Below are 23149 nucleotides of genomic sequence, written 5' to 3'. Positions count from 1 at the left end.
GCACTGACCCCAAGATATTTTTTTGCTAGTTTGCTGAGAGCTGGGAAGGTTTGTTCATGATTTCTCCACCAAAAGAATGGGTCTTGTTTTTGGGGAACTTCAGCATAGCGGCGCATTTCACTGACAGAATCACTGCTTCCTGATTGTTGTTGTTGTGCTGATAGAACCTGTAAGTCAAAATCCCCACATATGCCTCCTTTAGCTGTAGATGAATCGATGTATGGGGTCACTGGAGGAGTCACTGTCACTGATGAGGCACACACTGCAGGTTCTGACACAGACCTTAGGACAGATGTTGAGGTAGCTTCTAGTGGTGCAGCAGCTGAGTGGACATCCTGCATTTCAGATAGGAGTCGCTTTTTCACAGCTTCCACGTGATCTTTGTCACGAAATGCCAGGTGCTTAAACCTAATGTCAAGAAAGGTGCTGGCAGCAAGGCTGTGTATGGTTTCAATCCCACGGAATCAACGCTGTGCCAGCTCTGTGGCAAAAGAGCTACCTTGATGCTCACTGGCAGCAGTTGCTCCAAGCAGCAATGATACTAGAGGAATGACCTTTGAGACAGAAATGTATTTTTCTGCTGATACTTCATTTGTTGCCTCCTCAAAAGGCCTCCATGATCAGGTGGATAACAGATCGCTCTTCATTTGTAAAGCACAGGTCACTCAGAGGGCTGTGGTAACTGGATCCATTTGTTCATGTAGCCTCTCCAACATGTAGAAAGCTGAATTCCACCTGGTTTCAACTGAAATAATCAGTTTATGTTCTGCCACTTTCAGTTGATTTGGTTCTCTGTGGCTTTTGTGCTGTGATGGAAAAAGGATGCAATGCTTCTGCATTTTTCCAGCAGGTGAGAGGTCTCAGGAGATGCTTTTATTGCATGGTTGACCACCTAGTTTAATGTGTGGCCAAAATATGGGTAATGCTTCCACCCAGCCTTATGTACTGCAGAGACCATATTTGCACCGTTGTCTGTGACAACTGCAAGCACCTTTGGAGTTATGCCCCATTCTTCTGCTATTCTTTTCAGCTCTGCACGAATATTGTCCGTTGTGTGCTGTAGACTGAAACGGCAGGTTTCTAGCACAAATTCCTGCATTTGCCAGTTGTCAATAAAATGACAGGTCACAGTTAAATATGCCTCTGTGGATCTTGAGGTCCACATATGTGTTGTGAGAATGACTTTTGGTTTGCATGTTGTAATGCTGCCTTTACTTTGGGTTTACAATCAGCATACAGGTTGTTAATGGTGCCCTCTGTCTGCTTTTTCCCGCTAGGGATCTGGTAACGTGGATCAAGAGTCCTGACAAGAGCAATAAATCCTCTGTCTTCTACAACTCAGATTGGCTGGAGGTCCCTTACAATCATCTCTCCTGTGCTTCTTGTGATTTCCGATGTTCTCTGTGAGTCATCTATAAAATATAATACATATATTATGTTCTTAAAGCTGTGTTACAGGCATTAAGGATTTATAATGATAGTAAATCCCTCCCAGGGATTTTACCATTACTTGACACTTCAACTATGTAATTTATTTAATAAACATGTTTTAAATGCTATGAATAATATATAAATGATTTCATCTTTACAAGAATATCCACCTGATATCAGGTAACAGAAATGGATATGGGCTGATGGAAAATAATGTATAAAAGGTTTTAATAAAAATCCTACTGATTAAAACAAAATATCCGGTTTAAATTCTTATATGCAGTGTAATATTCTGTTCCACATGAAATACTGTAATATCTTCATATCTGAAACAATCTGTATTGTACAGAGTAGAGCTGTGATAAATATGCCTCGACTTTTTGTATTCAAATAATCTGATGACCACTTGGTACCTGGACAATGTCCACCTCTCTGGAAGGATTCTGCTAAAGAACTGTGCCTCAAGCCAGAAGATGGGGGACATGTCTGTGTTACCTCCTCTGCCCGCCTCAGCTCTACTGCTCTATAGGGTGTTTGGCTTTTAAATGCTTTGCCATATTTGTGGTATTGCCACAGTGGTGTATTGTTTTTTGACAAACGTCACATGAAGCTTCATCATTATTTAGTGGAGTGAAATAACTCCAGATAATGCTTCTTTTTCATTCAGTCATGACCGCAGCCATACACTCAAACGAACCCCTTTAAAACCTGCCTTGGACTGAGTGTGTGTATGCTGTTACACCGTGATTCAGCAGAAGAAGATATAGTCCCCATTGACGTTACGATTTAAGTGTATTTCTATACTATACGGCATACTACTGCTATGAAAATGTTCTAAAATCACTTGTTTAAAAAACAGATAGGATCAATCCTTGTTTTTGAGAATCGATTCAGTGATACAGTGGTAGTATCGGAAATATCAATATTTTAGGATCGATCCGCCCGTCCCTATTAAAGAGCAATATTCACTTCTGGCACGAGGAACTTGTTTATTTCATTTACGCTGTTAAAAATATACATAAAACAAAATGTTATAAACCTTCAACATTAATATCTGACATGGGCAGGACGTGTACAGTGGAAATAAACCTGAAGATATAAACTCGTTACACCAAGTGGTGATTGTGTTCCCATTTAAACTCTTAATTTATTTGTTTACCCTTCAATAAAATATCATTACCCTGGTTCTCTTAAAAGCAAATGATTCAGTAATGTATCATGTTATATATCATTTTATTTAAATTCATGTGAGGGAAAACTACAGATTTATGGTTAATAAGCAAGCTGAAGTCATCTGAGGTAAATATTCACCATACAGCTGAAGTAAATGCCCCCTGACCAGCAGACCCAGATGTATTTCTTGCCCCAAGCTGTTTCCACAAACTCTGAGGCACACAGTTGTCCAGAACGTCTGTGTGTGGAGGTTCACGGTTTCACTGGAACCCTGCTCTAGCATGACCATGTCCCTGTACACAAAGCATCTCCATGGAGGTGAAGGTTGGAGTGAAGATCTGGAGTGTCCTACACAGAGCCCTCACTCTGACTAAACCCCACTGACCCCCAGACCTCCTCACTCTCACAACACCAGAGTCTGATCTCACTAATGTTCATGTAGCTGAATGATCACTAATCCCCACAGACACACTCCAACATCTAGTGGAGAACCTTCCAGAAGACTGGAGCTGATTAGAACAGGAGAACTGAGGAGAATATATCTGGAACAACACATTCAACACACACACGACTGTGGTGATCAGGGGTTCACTGTTAAGATGGGTATACAGTGTATATATACAGTTGTGCTCATAAGTTTACATACCCTGGCAGAATTTATGATTTCTTGGCCATTTTTCAGAGAATATAAATGATAACACAAAAACTTTTTTCACTCATGGTTAGTGTTTGTCTGAAGCCATTTATTATCAATCGACTGTGTTTACTCTTTATAAATCATAATGACAACAGAAACTACCCAAATGACCCTGATCAAAAGTTTACATACCCCAGTTCTTAATACCGTGTATTGCCCCCTTTAACATCAATGACAGCTTGAAGTCATTTGTGGTAGTTGTGGATGAGGCTCTTTATCTTCTCAGATGGTAAAGCTGCCCATTCTTCTTGGCAAAAAGCCTCCAGTTCCTGTAAATTCTTGGGCTGTCTTGCATGAACTGCACGTTTGAGATCTTCCCAGAGTGGCTCAATGATATTGAGGTCAGGAGACTGAGATGGCCACTCCAGAACCTTCACTTTATTCTGCTGTAGCCAATGACAGGTCGACTTGGCCTTGTGTTTTGGATCATTGTCATGTTGGAATGTCCAAGTACGTCCCATGCGCAGCTTCTGGGCTGATGAGTGCAAATTTTCCTCTGGTATTTTTTGATAACATACTGCATTCATCTTGCCATCAATTTTGACCAAATTTCCTGTGCCTTTGTAGCTCACAAATCCCCAAAACATCAGCGATCCACCTCCGTGTTTCACAGTAGGAATGGTGTACCTTTCATCATAGGCCTTGTTGACTCCTCTCCAAGTGTAGTGTTTATGGTTGTGGCCAAAAAGTTCAATTTTGGTCTCATCACTCCAAATGACTTTGTGCCAGAAGGTGTGAGGCTTGTCTCTGTGCTGTTTGGTGTATTGTAAGCGGGATACTTTGTGGCATTTGCGTAGTAATGGCTTTCTTCTGGCAACTCGACCATGCAGCCCATCTTTCTTCAAGTGCCTCCTTATTGTGCATCTTGAAACCACATGTTTTCAGAGAGTCCTGTATTTCACCTGAAGTTATTTGTGGGTTTTTCTTTGCATCCCAAACAATTTTCCTGGCAGTTGTGGCTGAAATTTTAGTTGGTGTACCTGACCGTGGTTTGGTTTCAACAGAACCCCTCATTTTCCACTTCTTTATTAGAGTTTGAACACTGCTGATTGGCATTCTCAATTCCTTGGATGTCTTTTTATATCCCTTTCCTGTTTTATACAGTTCAACTACCTTTTTCCACAGATCCTTTGACAATTCTTTTGCTTTCCCCATGACTCAGAATCCAGAACCATCAGTGCAGCACTGGATGAAAGATGCAAGGGTCTGTCAGGAGTCCAGAAACTCATTGACCTTTTATACACACACACTAATTACAAGCAAACAGATCACAGGTGAGGATGGTTACATGGTTACAGATCACATGGTTACCTTTAATAGCCATTCAAACCCGTTTGTGTCAACTTGTGTGCATGTTATCAGGCCAAAATCACCAGGGTATGTAAACTTTTGATCAGGGTCATTTGGGTAGATTCTGTTGTCATTATGATTTAAAAAGAGTAAACAGAGTCGATTGACAATAAATGGCTTCAGCCAAACACTAACCATGAGTGAAAGAAAAGTTTTTGTGTTATCATTCATATTCTCTGAAAAATAGCCAAGAAATCATAAATTCTGCCAGGGTATATAAACTTCTGAGCACAACTGTGCTCTATATATATATATATATATATATATATATATATATATACACACACATACACACACACACACACACACACACACACACACACACACACACACACACACAATAGCCAAGAGTATTGGGACACTCCCCCAGATCATTGAATTCAGGTTGTTTTTCAGGGGTTGGGCTCGGCCCCTTAGTTCCAGTGAAAGGAACTCTTAATGCTTCAGCTTCATACCAAGACATTGTGGACAATTTCATGCTCTTTGTGGGAACAGTTTGGGGATGACCCCTTCCTGTTCCAACATGACTGCACACCAGTGACCAAAGCAAGGTCCATAAAGAGTCCTGACCTCAGCCCCATAGAACACCTTTGGGATGAATTAGAGTGAAGACTGCAAGCCAGACCTTCTCATCCAGCATCAGTGCCTGACCTCACAAATACTCTTCTAGAGGAATGGTCAAAAATTCCCATAAACACACTCCTAAACCTTGTGGAAAGCCTTCCCAGAAGAGCTGAAGCTGTTATAGCTGCAAAGGGCGGGACAACTCCATATTACATTCATGTGCATGGAAAGGCAGATGTCCCAAAACTTTTGGCAATTTAGTGTATATGGTATTCTTTTTTGTGCATGTTTTAGTAATAAACTCGGAATCCTGTTAACAGAACTAACACTGATTAGTTCTGACTCTGCAATAAATCAGTCAATGCTGTGCTTCAAACAAGGGGGAAAACAAATTTCCGGACTGTCTGTGAAAGATTATACGTAAAATCTGCTCCGGAAATTCATTTAATTTATTTTAACACAAAACAGCCAAGACAACTGCAATAAACTCTGAATTATTTTATTAAACCCTAAAAGAACACTGTTCTCTTTCTCTCTCACACACACACACACACACACACACAGTTTCAGACAATAAATACATGCCAGAATCTCTGTGCAGCTTTTTAGACACACCAGAGTCTAAAACACCGTCACGTTACAGTCCGACATGGTCAAAGTCTGGTCCGTGAGAATGGGATTGCTGAGCTCAGCTCCGACGTTCCTCTTCTGATCCAGAAGGCTTTAATGATCCGACTTGGGTCCATAAACAATCTGGAGAAATCTTGCAGAAATATTCAGCTCAAACTGTTTAAATAAAATACAGCAAATAAAAATATTCACAGCTGAAAACCTAGCTTAGAGTAAGGGTGCACACACACACACACACAGTGATTCCAGTGACATAACTCCAGTGTTTCTTCAGTCTGTATAAAAACGGTTTAACGATAAAGATAATCAGCTTTAAGAGCTTTCCACACAATGGACAACAGAACATGCTCTCCACTTCCTGTTTGAAAGGTCAGAACTTCCTTCCACCGCTCGGCTTTAAGAAAAAAGCCTTTATTAAATAAACATTTATACTGATTTCAGCTCATTGTGTACCTATATATATGTACTAACCCAGCTCCCTCATCCATCATCATATTATCCCTCATAATAATAATAATAATAATTTTAACTTGTAGTTATAGAGCAGGTTGTTTTGTACCAGAGAGAACAGTTTTATGACGTCTTTAGGGATACGAGTGTTAGAGTGAAATTTTTACTGTCGTATGAGCTATCTGTAATATCACAGCTTCGTGGAATTAATAGATCATCTAAAATGTGTTGTGAAAATCTAATCACAAAATAAATAAAATAAAAAATCAAAACGAAGAATCCTGGAATTTTCTTTTCTTAAGAATATATTTCTGAGAACCAAAGTCACGAAAGTAAACATTGAGAGCCAGATGCAGACAGCTGTTTGCTTTAGTTTTGCTCAGCAGTGTCGAGATCAGTGTGTGTGTGTGTGTGTGTTGTAGTGTATGATAAAGGTAGGAATGTGCTTGGAGCGAGGGCAGAATCAGAGGTGTAGCGTGTTTCCAGCAGCAGCACTGCATTGTGGGTAAGGTAGTAGTGAATATTGTATGTTTTGTATGCAGGTACGAGACGGAACATCTGTATTTTGTGTGAATCAGAGGTGAAGTAACTGATCACACAGAGAGACTGAAAAAAGTGTAGTGTTTAGATTTATAAATCTGATCCACTCGCATTTCTGTAGTGTAGATGGTGACTCTCTCTCTCCCTCACATACACACGTGAGACTGAGCTGTCATACTTCCTTAAAAAGTGATATGATCCTGATCTGAGAAACACATCACGTGTTTATTTTCTGCCTCCACGTCTGACATTTTTTGCTCTCCAGCCTGGAAACAGTGTACACGTGACCCGATTCTCGTGTCTGACTACAAAACGTGTAAGACTCTGATGAACGTGGAGGTCGAGCGATCCTCTCGTCTGGTGTGTGGAAGCACTTTATGCCTGGGAATGCAGTGTTTAACCTAAAACAGACTGCCATGTTAGCAGAGTCAACACACACACCGGTGTAGTCTGTGACCATTCGGTCATTCAGTCGTCACTTTAGTTCAGAGCCGTTCTGTGGTTCTGATTAGGATCCACGTCCTCAGTTCTGACGTCCACGCTCTCCCACTCTCCAGTGCGATTTGACCTCTTAATAGCATCCACCACCGTCTGGACGTACAGCCCGTCCTCAAATGTGGATGCCATGGCGACGGGTTGCCGAGCCCACGACCGCCGGTCCTCCTGCGCCTGGAAGGACAGACGGAGCTGAGTCACCATCGCTTTCAGCCCTGTGACCGAAGGCCCCGCCCCTGAGTTGCTGTCGCTCAGAAGCAGCTCCTCCCCCTTCATGCCATTGCGCTGACCGTACAGCTCGGTGCTCCGGGCCACCAGTCTCCCAGATGATCCCACCAGCATGACCTCGTGAAGATCAGCGCCCGGGAGGTTAAAGTTCAACGTCACGTTGCAGACCACGCCCCCTGCCACAAGCAGCTGGAAGCAGGCGTAGTCATCGGCCGTGACGGAGCGAATGCCACTGCCCGTAGCACCGTGGCGCACAAAGGTCCTGAGCATTCCGTGAACACGTTCGGCCCGCTTCCCCGTCAGGTAGCTCAGGAGATCGATGATGCAGGAACCAACCGTGTGCAGGCCACCGCCCCCCATCAGCTCCTCCCACGCCCAGCCATATGACTGGCTCAGCAACGAGCCACCATAAACACGCGCTTCACACACCTGCAGACAAAACAGGAAACACAGAGGGACTCAGTATGCACATCACTACACACTTCAATACACACATCACATTGCTGATCTTTCATCATGTACATAGGCATCTGATCTGAACATCTCCAGCCTACTGTCAATAACCAATAGTTTATGCTTTTAACATACACTGGTCAGCCAAAACATTATGACCACCTGCCTAATAGTGTCGGTCCCACTTTTGCTGCTAAAACAGCACTGACTCGTCGAGGCATGGACTCCACTAGATCCCTGAAGGTGTGCTGTGGGATCTGGCACCAAGATGTTAGCAGCAGATCCTTTAAGTCCTGGAAGTTGTGAGGTGGGGTCTCCATGTATCGGACTTGTTTGTCCAGCACATCCCACAGATGCTGGATTGGAATGAGATCTGGGGAATTTGGAGATCAAGTCAACACCTCAAACTGGTTGTTGTGGTCATCAAACCATTCCTGAACCATTTCTGCTTTGTGACACGTAGCATTATCCTTCTTAAAGAGGCCACAGCCATCAGGGAATACCGTTTCCATGAAAGGGTGTACATGGTCTGCAACAATGCTTAGAGCAGTGACCGGTGAAGTGAATAATGATCTCCTCATCATGGCACCTGTTAGTGGGTGGGATATATTAGGCAGCAAGTGAACATTTTGTCCCCAAAGTTGATGTTATAAGGAGGAAAAATGGACAAGCGTAAGGAATTGAGTGAGTTTGACGAAGGGCCAAATTGTGATGGCTAGACCACTGGATCAGAGCATCTCCAAAACTGCAGCTCTTGTGGGGTGTCTGCAGTGGTCAGTATCTATCAAAAGTGGTCCAATGACAGAACAGTGGTGAACTGGCGACAGGGTCATTGATGAATGTGGGGAGCGAAGGCTGGCCCGTGTGATCCGATCCAACAGACGAGCTACTCAGGGGTCAGAATACACAGTGCAGGACGGGTCAGGGCTGTTTTGGCAGCAAAAGGAGGACCAACACAATATCAGGCAGGTGGTCATAATGTTATGGCTGATCTGTGTATAGATAGGTAGAGAAATCCTCACAATGACAGGATGTTTATTTTCCCCTGGTTGCTGAGACACATTAAAGATGAGATACGACCCGAGAATGATTTCTCGTGTTACTTTTTTCCGTCAAAAAAAAAAAAAAAGGTGTGTAGATTTTTTATATTCAGGTGTGTGTTTACCACATCCTACTCTAGAAACTCCTGTGAACAGGTGTGTGTTTACCTGCAGCGTCCCGCAGTACCCCTCCACAAGCAGCCGCTTCATCAGGACGAATGCAGGCAGAAAGCGCAGTGCATTGTTCATGATGCTCATGAGCTGCGGGTAATACTGCGCCGCCGTCACCATCATACAGGCGTCTGTTAGTGTAGCAGCCTGCTCGCTGATCACATTCTTTCCGATCCCTTCAGACACAGATAAGACCTCAGTCTACTTACAGCAGCTAAAATAAGCGTGACGAGGAACAAACTCGCCTGTGCTGGATGTTTAATAACTACTGAATAACAAGGTTATAAAATAACACGTTGAATAAGGGTCATTCTTGCAGAGGAACTCGAGTTAGCACAATCTTTTCAAATTAAATGTTAAGGAAACAATTTGTCAACATGGGAAGAACAATCGTGGGTGCGGTTGAGGAAGGAACACAACCCGATCGGTTCAGTACACAAACAGCCGAGATAAAGAACATGAGAGACCAGTAGAATGTCTCACCCAATGCCTTCACTGCGATCTGCCGTGTGTGCGGCGGTGGGGTCAGAATGCATACAAGGTGGACTTCCTGTCGCAGCAGGACGTCGTCTGATTGGCTGGTAGAGAAGGGGATGTTGAGCTCGATAGCCAGACATTCCGCTTCCTCCTGCGTCCGACCCCAGACGGCCTGAACAGGAAAACCTTCCTCCTGCAGTAAGGGCACCAGGGAGCGGACAGTCTGTCCCGTTCCAAACACACCCACACCCGGCAACATTCTGCTCACACACACACACACACCTGCTGCACTCACACTTTCCCAGCCATTACACACATGTCCTGTTTGAAGCTGAAGCTCCAATCAATCAGGAGATAATCCTATAGCGAGAGAGAGAGAGAGAGAGACACAAAGAAAGAGAGAGAGAGAATTCTGAATTCAGTGATTAAATTACAGTTACTGAATGACATTTCTGACGATATTCCACATATTGTCCAGTAAACTCTGTGTGACTATAATTTAAAGAATCCATGCCCTCATCCTCCACGTCCCTGTTCACTGTCCTGTAAACCCAATCCCCCTTAAAGTGACCAGAACCTGAAGTAGATCCATATCTACAGAAAGATCAAAACTATTCATTTAATTTTTTAATAAAAAAAAAAAGTAAAGCACCTCCAAATTGAACTTTTAGTATAATTTACATTTTTTAAATAATTACAAAATCTCTTATTTTATTGGTACACTTTTTTTTTAACATTTTTAATTGAAGATATATTCATTTTAATATATTTTATTGTTGCACAGATATATTTATAAACCTTGCAAAGAATTTTTTTTTTTAAATATAATGTTTATAATTATTTTTTTTATATAGTTCTATTATTATGCAAAAAAGCGTTAATGTTTAATTTTAATGAGATAAACCCTGAACCGGAAAATTAGCGTTTGGAAGCATTAAGACTGAATTTAGAAACATAAGTAGTGTAATAATAATAATAACAATAATAATAATAATAATAATAATTCCTGTGAGGAGAATGTAGTTGGCTAGGTTCATGATTAGCGTGCTAGCTAGCTAAAAGAAATTACGCTGGGTTTGTTTCTAATTGACTGCAGAATTGTTAAAGACATTTAAAAACATTTTTACTCACCTGAACTACTTTTCGGAAATCTTTTTCTCAACCAGAAATCTTTATTTTGATTGAATTTATTCCGGATAAAATCTCCTGAGCAGAAACCTGACTAGCATTCCGGGCCGCCTCCCTCCTCAGACCAGACCAGGACAAACTGACTTCCCCTCAGGAAAATAAAAGAAAGATCTTATTCAGGTCATGCCATTCTGACAGAGCTCACACTCCTGTACCTCTTCTCTGTGTTGGTGAATCCAGAGTGTGTTGTTTTATTAATCGCAGGAACACAGCGGTGAGATTTCTGACCATCACAAACGGGTCCGGTCACAGAAACAAGCGAGGAGAGTTGGCGCATGCGCAACACCAACCTAGCGAGTGTTCTTCGCCACGCCCATTCAGTTGAACTCTATTTGCTGGGTTGTTTGTATGGATGCTGTATTTATGAGTTACACCTGTACATATCTACACAGGTCACAGGGGTACCTCATATGTTACACTGCACAAAGTATTGGCACCCGTTTGGCAAAGTATTGTCCGTTAGCAGAAGTTATATTTATAAGAAAGTATAGAGGATAGAGTTAAAAACCTAGAGTGAAAGTTAAAATCTAAGTTAATGGTAATGATGTAATTGACCTACAGCTTTCAGTCATTCACTGGATGAAAGAAGAGGAGAACAAGTTCAAAAGATCTAAAAAAAAAAGAAAAAAGTAAGGACTAAATACTAAACCACTTTTCATCCCCAATTTCAAGAATGTTGTTGATCTTTCAGCTGCTCTCTACATGTGTGAGGGGTCACCACAGCAGACCAACCGGTCCACACAACAACTTGGCACAGGTTTTATGCCGGATGCCCTTCCTGACACAACCCTCGCATCCAGGATTAGGACCAGTACTGCATCCAGTAGCAGGGTTTTAGACACTGGCTGGGAATCGAACCCAGGCCTTCCAAGTAGTAGGTGAGAAACCTACCACTGAGGCACCAGCACCCCACAATTTCAAGAATACATGTATTAAGAAGTTTTATTGATAACAAACCAGCTACAGCAGCATTAGTGTACATGTTAGAAGTCACCATCACTGCTGGGTTGCTCACTCGTGGTCATCTGGTGCTCTGGTTCCTTCAGTGTACACAGTGATCAGTGAATAAAACCACTTTAATGTACAGAACAGGGAGATCTCTAAGACAATGAGATGGGACCTGGGAGGGGTGCCAATACTGATAAGTGTGTAGTGGTGTAAAGACTATATGTACAAAACAAACCACAACAAAACATTTTCACTGCAGCATTATTAAAGCTTTATTTATAATTTTTTTACACCAAGAAAACAACAAAAAAAAGTCCACCTGCAACCTCAGCAGAGTAAACAGAAGAGCGTCAATTTATTTCTGCACAAGAATGACTGGAAATCATGACACTGAATGAAAGTATATTAGATTCATAGGACAAGAATGAGAGAGAGAGAGGGAGAGAGACACAGACAGAAACAGAGAGAGAGAAAGAGAGACATACACACACACACACACACACACACACAGATCTGTGTACTATTTCATCTCCGTTGATCTGGCACAACTTTATTTCCACTGGTTGCGACTGGGATGAGGAGCTTCCTGTATTCGAGTGGGAGGAACTTCTCGATTAACACATTGACCGGCATGCTGTCCGTCACAAATCCCTGCCTAGAAAAAGCGACAGATCACATGATCCACGCGTGAATTTACTGAAACAGGAGCTCAGTAAGACGTCCCTCAGATTTCTACATCTAACATACCTTCTCATGAGGAGCTCAACATCCTCCACCTCGATGGTCTTCCTCTTTGCGTGAGCGGAATACGCCTCCAGGTCATCGGCCAGACGGTCGAAATACCTCTGCAGTCTGAGACACAGCACAGTGAGCATGTATTCACTTTCACACTTCATTGTAAAAATGTTCATGGTATCAGCTTACATGTCACTGATGACGGGGTAGACGTCGCTCGCCACCTTGGATTTGGCGAAGTGTTTAAACACGCTCATGACGTAGCTCTTTGGGAGGACACCGGCGGACCGGGGCTGGCGTTTCTGCCGTGGCTTCACGGCCTTTGCCGCAGGACTGGAAATATGAAAAAGAGTGAGTTTTTTATAGGCTCTAATCCCAAAACATGTTTATTGATCAAACATCATGAATCAGTTACCCAGCATTCAAAGCTTTGAGGACGGTGGGTGTGGCCAGAGCACCAGGAGTGGATACCTGCTTCCTTTGCCTAATAAAACCCGGAGTTTGCATCGAGAGCTCTGGGACAGTGGATAAATATGTTAAAGGTAAATAAAAGCAAATATATAAATGAGTGACATGTGAAAGTCAAACCTTCACTCTGCGCATCTTCCTCTTCTTCCTCTTCATGTTGTTGATGCAGCTCCTCTTCCTGCTGTACCTCCTCCTCTTCCTGTTGCTGCTCTTCCTCCTCCTCTTCCTGGTGCTGCTCTTCCTCCTCCTCTTCCTGGTGCTGCTCTTCCTCCTCCTCTTCCTGGTGCTGCTCTTCCTCCTCCATTTCCTGTTGCCACTCTTCGTCCTCCTCCTCTTCCTGTTGCTGCTCTTCCTCTTCAGCAGCAGGAAAGTCCACAGTGGGCCTAACATGAACAGACACCATAACTTCCTGGCTCTCCATCTGGTCGAGATCCAGAACAACTTCCTCATCAGAGTTTTGCACCAAACTGTCCTGTTGTGTCTCAGATGATGAAGACTTTGTGGCGTGGACAGCAGAGGGTGACGTAGGGATGAGGTTAGGTTCTTCCTCCATGCTAGTTAATTCTTCCAGCTCAGTTCCAGGAGCGAAACTCTGCAGCTCTACACATGAGACAAGGACGCTCCGTTAGACCCCAGAGTGCACGAATAAAACTGTCTCAGAATTGAGAAAAGATCAGAAAAAGAAAACCTCCAAATCCACTAGAAACAAAGGTCTCAGAGCTACGAAACTTCACTCTTTCATTAAACTCTTTTGTTAAATGTGTTTGAGTATAAATTAAGCTGTAAATTGCACACTTAGAAATGGAACTACTTTCTCAGAGGGAGGAGTTTGTGAGTTGTGTGTCTCTGATGGCACATGGATACCACAGAACAGGAAAAATGTAAAGTAACCGGAACTACTTTTTTAAAAGTTGGATAAAAGTCCATAAGAACAGATTTGGGAAGATTTTCTGTCACGTCTGGCTCTTTGTTCCTGTAGAACGGCTCCAGATTTATGTTTGTGTTTTATATTTGGGTAAAAACAACAGGATCTATGAATATGCATGAGTATGCCAAAATGAAACAGACAGAATTTCAGTCATAACTACGATCCCTTTATGATTAACATAAACTATTTACCACAAAGCGGCATGTGGAGCTAAAGCTGGTTCTGTTATGACACAGTAAACCACTGAGGCTTATGAAGTGACATCACAAACTGAGATCATATGTAGCTCCGCCCCCAAATCAATTATATGCCAAAATATGAAGATGTTTCTGTTCAAGATGTGTTCAATTCTTTTTTAAAAATCTTCTGATGATTACATACGTTTCTCTGTGGGATCCTGAGCCATCCCGAGGCTCTTCGTACCTCTGGCTCCTGCCATCACTCCTCTCCTGATGGCTCCACCCTCGGAGCGGTACGCTCGCCGGTACGCTCGGCTCTCACCATCTCTCTGGTCCATTTCTTCCAGCTGAGCTTCAGGAATCAGAGACTCCTCCTGCTCCTGAGGCTGAGACACACACTCCACTATTGCCTGAGTCGGAGCGAACGGGATATCCTCTGGACTCAAAGATGTGGCGTCTTTCTCTTGCGATGGAGAAATCATTTCCACTTCATCCTCCTCTTCCTGACTCAGAGAATCCGGTTCCAGGTGTTCTGAAGGATCTGGCTGAGGTTTAGAGATGTTACTGTCACACACCTTTTCCTGATCTTGCAGTTCTTCTCTGACATCACCATCACCATCGTCTCTCTTCATCTCACCCTCCAGAACCCCTCCATCAGCGTCTCTCAGCTCGGACTCGGAGGACTGTGGATGGGCGTAGAGCTCCGTGTTGCTCATCATCATGTCTGTGGTGATCTCCGGCACCGTGACGTTACTCAAACCCAGCGTGAACTTCTGCCAGGCTGAGTCCTGAAGAGTTCTCCCGTCCTGCACTACTGTATAATCTGACAAAGAGAGGGGGAAAAAGGGAGGGGCTTCATGAGAAAGGTGGAGCTTTATGAGGATTATAATAACAATAAGATAATATAATATGATATAATGATAAGGTCAAGAGAAATTCTTTTTTTTAACCAATTTGCATTTTTTAACTGTATAGTTATGTATAGTTGGCTCTGTACATTTTAGTAATGCAAGTAAAGTCATGAAATTATAACTCTCACTTAAAAATAAATGAATAAAATGATAGACTTTTTTTAATCAGTGGGGAATTCTCTATATGAGTCTTTGTGAATGAGCTGTTGCTATGGAAACGATAAGGTAGTAGAATAAAAGCAGTAATTATAAATAAATCCATGATGTGAGGCTGCTCTACTGTCAGAGCTGCTGTATAGAGAATTAATTGATTCATTAATCAACACCTTCTGGCCAATCAGAAGTCAGAGATCAGCGCATCACCTTGGTCATCCTGTCTCTCTAAACGTTTCTGGACGGCTTGGTCAAACGCGTCCACAGAAAGCTGCTTCCGTCGTCCGGCCGCTCTTCGCATCAGCCCCGCCCTCTCAGACGGAAGGCTCACGAACGGAGTCTTTAAGGTGAGGCTGAGTACGCTGAGACAAAGACACAACAAGAAGACACGTGAAGGTGAGCATACAATGCTGAACAGGAAGTTGTTTAAGAATTCAGCCGATCCTAGGAATCATTCGTGTGTAAACAGGACAGGGTGAGGGTGTTTCTGTGGCTCGCCTAGGCAAAAAAAAGAGTTAATTATTAGAGACAGGCAGTCATCATTACGGTGAAGTAAAAAAAAAAACCTGGTTAAATTGACTTTCATTGCTTTTTTGACACTTATATTCGACACACTCATTAATATTCATCATATGCTCATTAATATTCAAAATGCTCACATTTTCAACATTCTAAAAATAAATGTAATCTGGAATTTTAGCATTTTTTTATTTCATAAGTATTAAATAACCATAATGAAACTCTGAATGTTTGTTCTGTCATTTTCTCAGAGGAGGAGAAGAAACTGAGATCTGAATGATGATAAAATCTCACACGAGTTTGTCAGATTCCCCGAGGGTCATCGTGACAGAAAGAAAAGTCAGGTAGTAGCAGCTGTAGAGATTTATAGATTAATGACCCAGAGTAAAACCACTAGAGTGGGATGGTTTACCTTTTGGAGCCAGCAGAGAGATCCTGCTCCTTACTGACATCCGAATTCTCCTGAGAGACCTCCATCTCTTCTTCTTCACCTAAAACAGAATAAAATCCATTTGTCTCCTATTAAATCTTCTGTACTGATGTCACTGCCTCCTGCTGCTTTAAGTCAGTCAGATGGATGTGCAGAGCAAACTGCTGTGTGATGATTTCTACTGTTATACATTAAATCTCTATTTAACAAACACACAGAAGGTTAATAATCCATCACAGATCTTTTCTGAACACTGATCAGATCCCAGAAACTGTTACTGTCTTATAAATCTCCTACTGGATCATTCTGTAAAAAATGGAATAGAAGTTAATGTCTAAATGATGCTTGGATACGGAACCTGATGGTTGGTCCAGCTGTTTCTCGAAAACTGAGACGTTAAAAGTGGGCGGCGGCCTCCTGCGGCTCATCCCCCGGATAACGTGAGTCAGTGGCTCTGTGGCCAAGTCAGGCAGCTCGAGTCCCGACATGCCATCACTGAAACACACACACACACAATAAAAACAAAACTATTTTACCCAAGTATTCATATACAAAAGGAACCTTTTTTTCTTACTTCTGGGTTCAAGTCAGCAGAGGTGCATCACGTAGCTGAGCAAATCTGTTCAGAAAACTAACCTCTGATCCAGAATGCTTGTTTCAGCTTGGACGTGCCTCCTGTCAGCACTATTTTTTTATACTCTACAGGCCAAAAACCCTGGGGGTGGGGTTTTGGGACTATGGGCAGAGCTCAAACCCTGAATTGACTAATCTTAACTAATGACCTTTAAATAGCCTTAGTGTTTATTTATCAGAGGTGTGTGCTTTATACACTGGGTGCCAATAATTACTAAAATTATTTCAATGTTGAGAGACCTAACTGATCTGTATCTAGATGGTAGACATGCCCACCTGCGTCTGTTGCTATGGATACTGGCCTCGACGTCCTGCTGATCCGCTTGAGGTACCGCAGTCTGACTGGACAGCAGCAGAGACGCCTCCGCTTCTGAAAAGCACAACAAAACTCAGGAGGTGTTCACCAAGCAGACGTGAGATCCGAGCGAAGAACCTCTCCTGCACTCACCGGTCTGGATGATGCCCCTGAGCAGCCCACGAGGTGTGACATCATCATCATACAGCGCAGGAGAGGGAAGCACCGCCGGTGTACTCAGCATCCTGCCCTGAGACCTCGCACGTTTACTGGGTGGGAGCGGAGACTTAGCGGCCGACTGGACACAGAGATCAGATGTGAATGTTAACTTTTAGAACAAGTCAAAACACACAACCAGAAAAACACACATCCGGAAAAACACACATCCGGAAAAAGAGTCATACTTCGTGGACTTTTTGCTTAAGTTTGTGACGAAGAGCGACGTGAGGCATCTCAGGAGTGTCCCTCAGTCTGGAGCTCCTCCGTACACGTGACAGGTACTGATTACGGGACGTGCTGAAGGATAAGAAGATCCATTAACTACACGCAACAAAAGAACGCTACATTTCCTGCAAATAAAAGTAACCACAATGTTAAACAATGTTATTGTGAGTATCACAATAGGTGTCGTTATTTACACCGGTCAGCCATAACACTCTGAGCAGTTCCAGGTGAAGAAGACTGAGTATCTCCTCATCATGGCACCTGTTAGTGGATGGGATATATTAGGCAGCCAGTCAACATTTTGTCCTCAAAGTTGATGTGTTAGAAGCAGGAAAAATGGACAAGAGTAAGGATTTGAGCCAAATTGTGATGTCTGGACCACTGGATCAGAGCATCTCCAAAACTGCAGCTCTTGTGGGGTGTCGATATCAGGCAGGTGGTCATAATGTTATGGCTGATCGGTGTAAATGATCCTTTGGTCTCTTCAAAATATTTTGTTGATTTGTTTTGAATTGTGAATACACAAAGGGTTTCACTGGTAAATTCTTTATATATTAGACTTATATACTTTCTATCTAACTATCTACACTTAACTATCTAGCTTTTCATCTTTAGGATTAAATTATTAATTCTAAAATTATATAAATTCGAATATAATAATATAATATATATATTATTTATTATATAATATAATATAATAAAGAATAAACTGTGTAAATGTGATCATAACCGATTTATTTTTATGACAAATAGAAACACATAGCTATGCTAAGCGCTATGCTAACTAGCATAATGCAGTGCAGAGACATCACCTCCTGGTGACTGGAGAGCGCTGGGTTTCTGTGTGCAGAACATTTCTGAGTAAAACTCGAGCAGAAACATCCTCCTCCTCCACAGAGTCCATCGGTGATCTCCCTCAACTGTTTTATAAAGACGAATATCTCTGAAGTTTCACTTGAACACAGTAGCTGAGCCTTCACTTCTAACGATAACAGTCAATTCAAATACGCCCTGTGATTACGTCATCTCCCGCGCGGACTTAGGCTCGTGCATGCTTCATGGGACGTGTAGTTTTTGTAGTTCCACTTCCGGGTAATTAGGACTACAATAATGCGCCATCCGTCAATCACAGGAAAGTTTAGTATTTTTACAGTTAGATTATTTATTTATTTGATCGTTTGCTTGTTTAAAAGTGGACATTAATTGTCCTTAACTGATGTTGTGTTGCGTAGTGTAGGTATTTATTAAGTGTAATATTTAATAATATTTTGTATATTTATTTATATATTACAGCTTTTGTGCTTTATTTATAAATATAACATTATAAAAATCTGTACTATTTATTTCTCATAAAATCATAAACTGTATTTCTAGTTAAATTTCACCAAATAAATAAATAAATAAATAAATCTCGTAACAAAACAAACCTTTTATATTTATGAATATTTGTGATTCCTCCGCCCACATATTTTGTAAATACGACCCAGATTTTTCATATTAAAAAGTTTAAACAGTGCAGCTTTGTGTGTACATTTGTCTGAATAATTAAGATTTTGTTTCTTTTACGTTCACAAGGTAAGTAAATGTTGTGACGCCTCTTTTTTTATCTGTTTTTAAACAAATTTATAGATCTACGATTAATCTCACAAAAACATTTTGCAGATTTATTCGTGTGAATGTTTATTATTTTTCTTGATGTTGTAAATTTGATATTTCATTAACTGTCCACAAATATCTTTAATGAAATTTAATTACTGAACAATAATAAAATTAATAATAAATTTGTAAAATTTATATCCATAGAATATGAGAGCAAACTCATTTAGCTGTTAAATTAAAATTAAAATTTTATTTTTCACACACGCTTTTTACGACTGTCCTACATTTGAAAAAAGAAAAAGAGAGCGAAATTACAATTATAGTGTGTGGACATGAAAAATATAGGGATATAGGTAAAATATACAGAGAAAATAGGAAAAATAAAAACTAACAGTAGAAATTAAAGACATGTTAAATTATGAAATACTAATAATTATGAAAAGCCAATAGTTATTGGGTATGCATATACAAATATATGTCTATATATAATGTCTATGTATGTATTAATATATAAATAAATAATAATAATTATATAATAGAATAATATAAATAAAATATTATATATATATAATATATAATATAGTATAATATATACAACAATATATAAATAATAAATCTATAATATATAAAAATACAATATATACATATGTAAAAGACAAATATAAATGTTATGACAATAATAAATACAGTATACAAGATACAAGAATAAATATATAAAATACAAGATAAATATATATATAAAAGGCAAATATGAGTGTCCAATTGTGCAGGAATATCAGAGTAAAGTGACAGTGACGGTAAGATGAGATCCAAACGTTTTTTTTTTCATTCCAAAATTAAAACAGTTAGATTTACACCACTAAGAGACTTGTCTTTATTTGTTAAGAATTAAAAGTATTATTTTACAGGCAGTTAGATCACGAGATATATAATGTCAGTTCTGCACAGTCCTCAGCAGAGAAAAGTCTCGAACATGCGCATGTTGTGCGCAGACTACGTGCTCATGAACGCGCTCGCAGTAAAACAAAACAGGAAGTCGTAAGTATTGTGGGACGTGTAGTTCCGCTTTTAGGCCGCTGCATTTGATAACAGCGCACGGAGGAGATCAACAAAACAAAACCCAGTGAAACTTGTGAGAGGTTTTGCTTTGAGGGGGAAAAACGGCGCCGTCATGCCAGGCTTCACGTGCTGCGTGCCCGGATGTTATAATAACTCACACCGGGACCGCGAGCTCCGCTTCTACACCTTCCCGAAAGACCCGACTCAGCGGGAGATCTGGCTGAAGAACATCTCCCGGGCCGGAGTCAGCGGCTGCTTCAGCACCTTCCAGCCCACCACCGGACACCGCGTGTGCAGCGTGCATTTCCCCGGGGGCAGGAAGACCTACACCATCCGAGTACCGACGCTCTTCCCGTTACGCGGAGTGAACGAGAGAAGAAGTCGGCGCGGCAGGGGCAGGAAGGTGTACGCTGCGTCTGCGCCTGCGCCTGCGCCCGCGCCAATTCTCACCAGCGTCGGCGCAATCCACAGCGAAGCGCAGGGCGAGTCCGAGTTCGTGGTGCAGATCGGACAGAACGGCCAGTACCTCTCTCCCATCACCGGCGTATCATCTTCATCATCATCGTCATCGTCATCGTCATTAGCTGCAGCAGCGGCGGCGGACGGCTCGTGCTCAGTGTCGGCGCTGAAGTCTGAGGAGTCCTCCGAGGTGGTGGTGACGGTGTTACCGGATCAGCCCGGTCCGCTCCTGGCGCTGTACGGCGAGGAGCACTCGTACTCCCTGACCAACGGCACGACTTCAGCCGAGCTCCTGAGGAAACTCAACGAGCAGCGCGACATCATCGCTCTCATGGAGGTGAAGATGAAGGAGATGAAGAACACCATCCGCCAGCTGCGCGTGAACGAAGCGCGCCTGCAGGAGGAGTTGCGCGAGCGCGACCGCGTGCTGTCTGGTATCGGTGCCGTTCGGAAGAAAGTCTGACAAAGCATCCGGAACCGGAGCAGAACAATGGGTGGGGAGGGATCTTTTTAATTTTTTTGTTTTGAATTTTCAGTGTTTCAAAAAAAATAATTAGGAGTGAGTGATGTGTCAAAAAGCGGATGATATCGCGATATATCGTGACATTTTCACCACGTGTTCTTATGTTTCGCTTTGATAAACACCTGTGACTTCTGTGGAACATCAGTGGAGTGACGCCATGACAAAAAATGACCGGGAAATTCATTGTTTACAAACTTTTTAATGTCCGAGAAAGGAAGGTCCGCATCACGACTTATACATATGCACGAGTATGCAAATACGAACACGCCCCCAATTTCCCCGCCCCAAACACCACTAACATGAGCAGAGCTGTATTAAAGAAACCTCTAACAACCTCTGACATTTTTATACAACATTTCACAGGAACTCAGATGGTACAGAATGGAGTCGAGTTGTTCAGTATGAAGATAGAAAAGCTATGACGCCGATACATCACTGTTTATGTCAATGTATATCGCAATATCGATATCATATCACCGCATTACTCAGCCCTACACTCTCAGACCAAAAAAAAAAAAAAAAGAGTACCACACGGCACTGTGCCCTGTTTCCGGGTCAGTTCTGCCAAGTACCTTTAGTGTGTATTCGCTTTAAGGTAAATGAAGGTCAATTGATGAACATTTAGGTCAGATTTCTGGTTGAAAAATACAGACTAAAGGTACAGAATGGGTTCTGTAGGGACGTAGTTCCACCTCACGAGTACAGTTAAGTACACTGCTTTCCCAAAAAAGAAATAATTCTGCTAAAGTTTTATGATGAACCAACTTCCTGTTGTGTTTAGGGATGCACTGACCTCCATTTTTGACACTATATTCATCTCTGAGTTTCGGTACCAGTCTGATCCCGATATCCGACATCGTCTCTGTGAAAAATCAGACCCGTGATTACAGAAGAGAACTTTTTTAACCAGCGAAATCGACAGTCGGAAAAAAACGTCAGGTTTTAAAGTGTAATTAGTGACTAAAATGGCTCTGCAAAGTCTGTATCATGAGTTATGAGTTATGAATATGTATGTTTAGGCAAATTCTGGACATGACCTCCGGGCATTCCTGTCATCATAAGAGATTGAAATGATTTCATTCCAGGTTTATTTAAAGAGTAGATGAACCTGAGGGAAGATCATGCCAAGGCATCGTGTAGCCTGATGAACACCAGAGTAGTGTGTAGTGACCGAACCATGGCAGGAGCAGAACAGACTGAAGTGGACAATACACAGTTGATCTAATCACCTTGTCCATTATTTTTAGTTTGTACCAACTTTTCCCAGCGTGTATAAATTCAGTGTAGCCTTCTCTCTCTCTCTCTCTCTCAGATGTCATTATTGTATATTTAACTCCCTGTCATATTTTGATACGATTAGAAAGATCTGAGGAATCCATCCAAATCCACGGATCTTCATTGATGAATTCAGAAAGATTTCAAACAAATTCAAGTCTATATTTTTTTGATGTAGTGATCCTGTAATATTTTCAGGCGCTTGTGTTATTCCTGTTAAAATGTTTGTTCTTATTTTTTAATAAATTCTTGCAAAACCTGGCTTCATCTGCTTTATAGTCCCACATTAATATTCATAAAGCAGAGTTAGAGAAGTAAAATCGTCACTTTTCTACTGTCACATCTATTAAATGTCAGTTTGTCATTTTTTTCAATCATCTTTAAAGTCTCAGGGTCCTCACACAGCTCATTTGCATTTTGCGACGCCCACAAAACTCCATATAAGGTAAAGCGCACAGCCAGAGTGGAGCATGAAATGAGCACTCAAGGGTAAGACTGAAGAGTTATCCTGTCTCAGTTCTCTGCCAATGAAATATTTAATAATATAGAATATTAATAATATTTACTGAGTTAAATTTACACACCTTCATCAGAACCGATTTGTTTTATTTGTCTTAATTTATACGTTTGTTTCGGCTCACTTTCTTTCTTTCTTTCTTTCTTTCTTTCTTTCTTTCTTTCTTTCTTTCTTCCTTTTTAAAATT

General features: G+C 41.6%; 3 protein-coding genes across 4 annotated transcripts; 1 reads left to right on the top strand and 2 right to left on the bottom strand.

The window, feature by feature from the left end:
• Positions 1 to 5698: 5698 nt before the first annotated feature.
• Positions 5699 to 11163, bottom strand: gfod2 (glucose-fructose oxidoreductase domain containing 2). Of its 2 annotated transcripts, none has more exons than XM_058401683.1 (4): positions 11043 to 11163; positions 9706 to 10059; positions 9220 to 9398; positions 5699 to 7987 (listed from the first exon to the last, which is right to left on the bottom strand). In XM_058401683.1, the coding sequence occupies exons 2-4, from the start codon at positions 9956 to 9958 to the stop codon at positions 7316 to 7318; spliced, it is 1104 nt and encodes a 367-aa protein (XP_058257666.1). In that variant the 5' UTR covers positions 9959 to 10059; positions 11043 to 11163; the 3' UTR covers positions 5699 to 7315. The 2 variants fall into 2 exon arrangements, with proteins under 2 accessions (XP_058257666.1, XP_058257665.1); XM_058401682.1 differs by having other exon boundaries at positions 10831 to 11160.
• A 928-nt stretch (positions 11164 to 12091) lies between these two features.
• Positions 12092 to 18557, bottom strand: cenpt (centromere protein T). Its single transcript, XM_058400141.1, has 13 exons — positions 18343 to 18557; positions 17491 to 17602; positions 17240 to 17384; positions 17068 to 17161; positions 16517 to 16653; positions 16141 to 16219; positions 15420 to 15571; positions 14348 to 14968; positions 13159 to 13638; positions 12986 to 13085; positions 12760 to 12903; positions 12583 to 12687; positions 12092 to 12490 (listed from the first exon to the last, which is right to left on the bottom strand). Exons 1-13 carry the CDS (start codon positions 18432 to 18434, stop codon positions 12361 to 12363), a joined length of 2391 nt encoding a protein of 796 aa, XP_058256124.1. The 5' UTR covers positions 18435 to 18557; the 3' UTR covers positions 12092 to 12360.
• A 1627-nt stretch (positions 18558 to 20184) lies between these two features.
• thap11 (THAP domain containing 11) lies at positions 20185 to 22702 on the top strand. The gene has a single exon (XM_058401864.1). The coding sequence runs from the start codon at positions 20301 to 20303 to the stop codon at positions 21108 to 21110; it is 810 nt and encodes a 269-aa protein (XP_058257847.1). The 5' UTR covers positions 20185 to 20300; the 3' UTR covers positions 21111 to 22702.
• Positions 22703 to 23149: the final 447 nt, after the last annotated feature.

This window comes from Hemibagrus wyckioides, linkage group LG10 (assembly GCF_019097595.1).
Source record: "Hemibagrus wyckioides isolate EC202008001 linkage group LG10, SWU_Hwy_1.0, whole genome shotgun sequence".
In the NCBI taxonomy this organism is placed as follows: domain Eukaryota; kingdom Metazoa; phylum Chordata; class Actinopteri; order Siluriformes; family Bagridae; genus Hemibagrus; species Hemibagrus wyckioides.
Note: the sequence above shows the minus strand (reverse complement) of the source record. Positions and strands in the feature narration are given on the sequence as shown.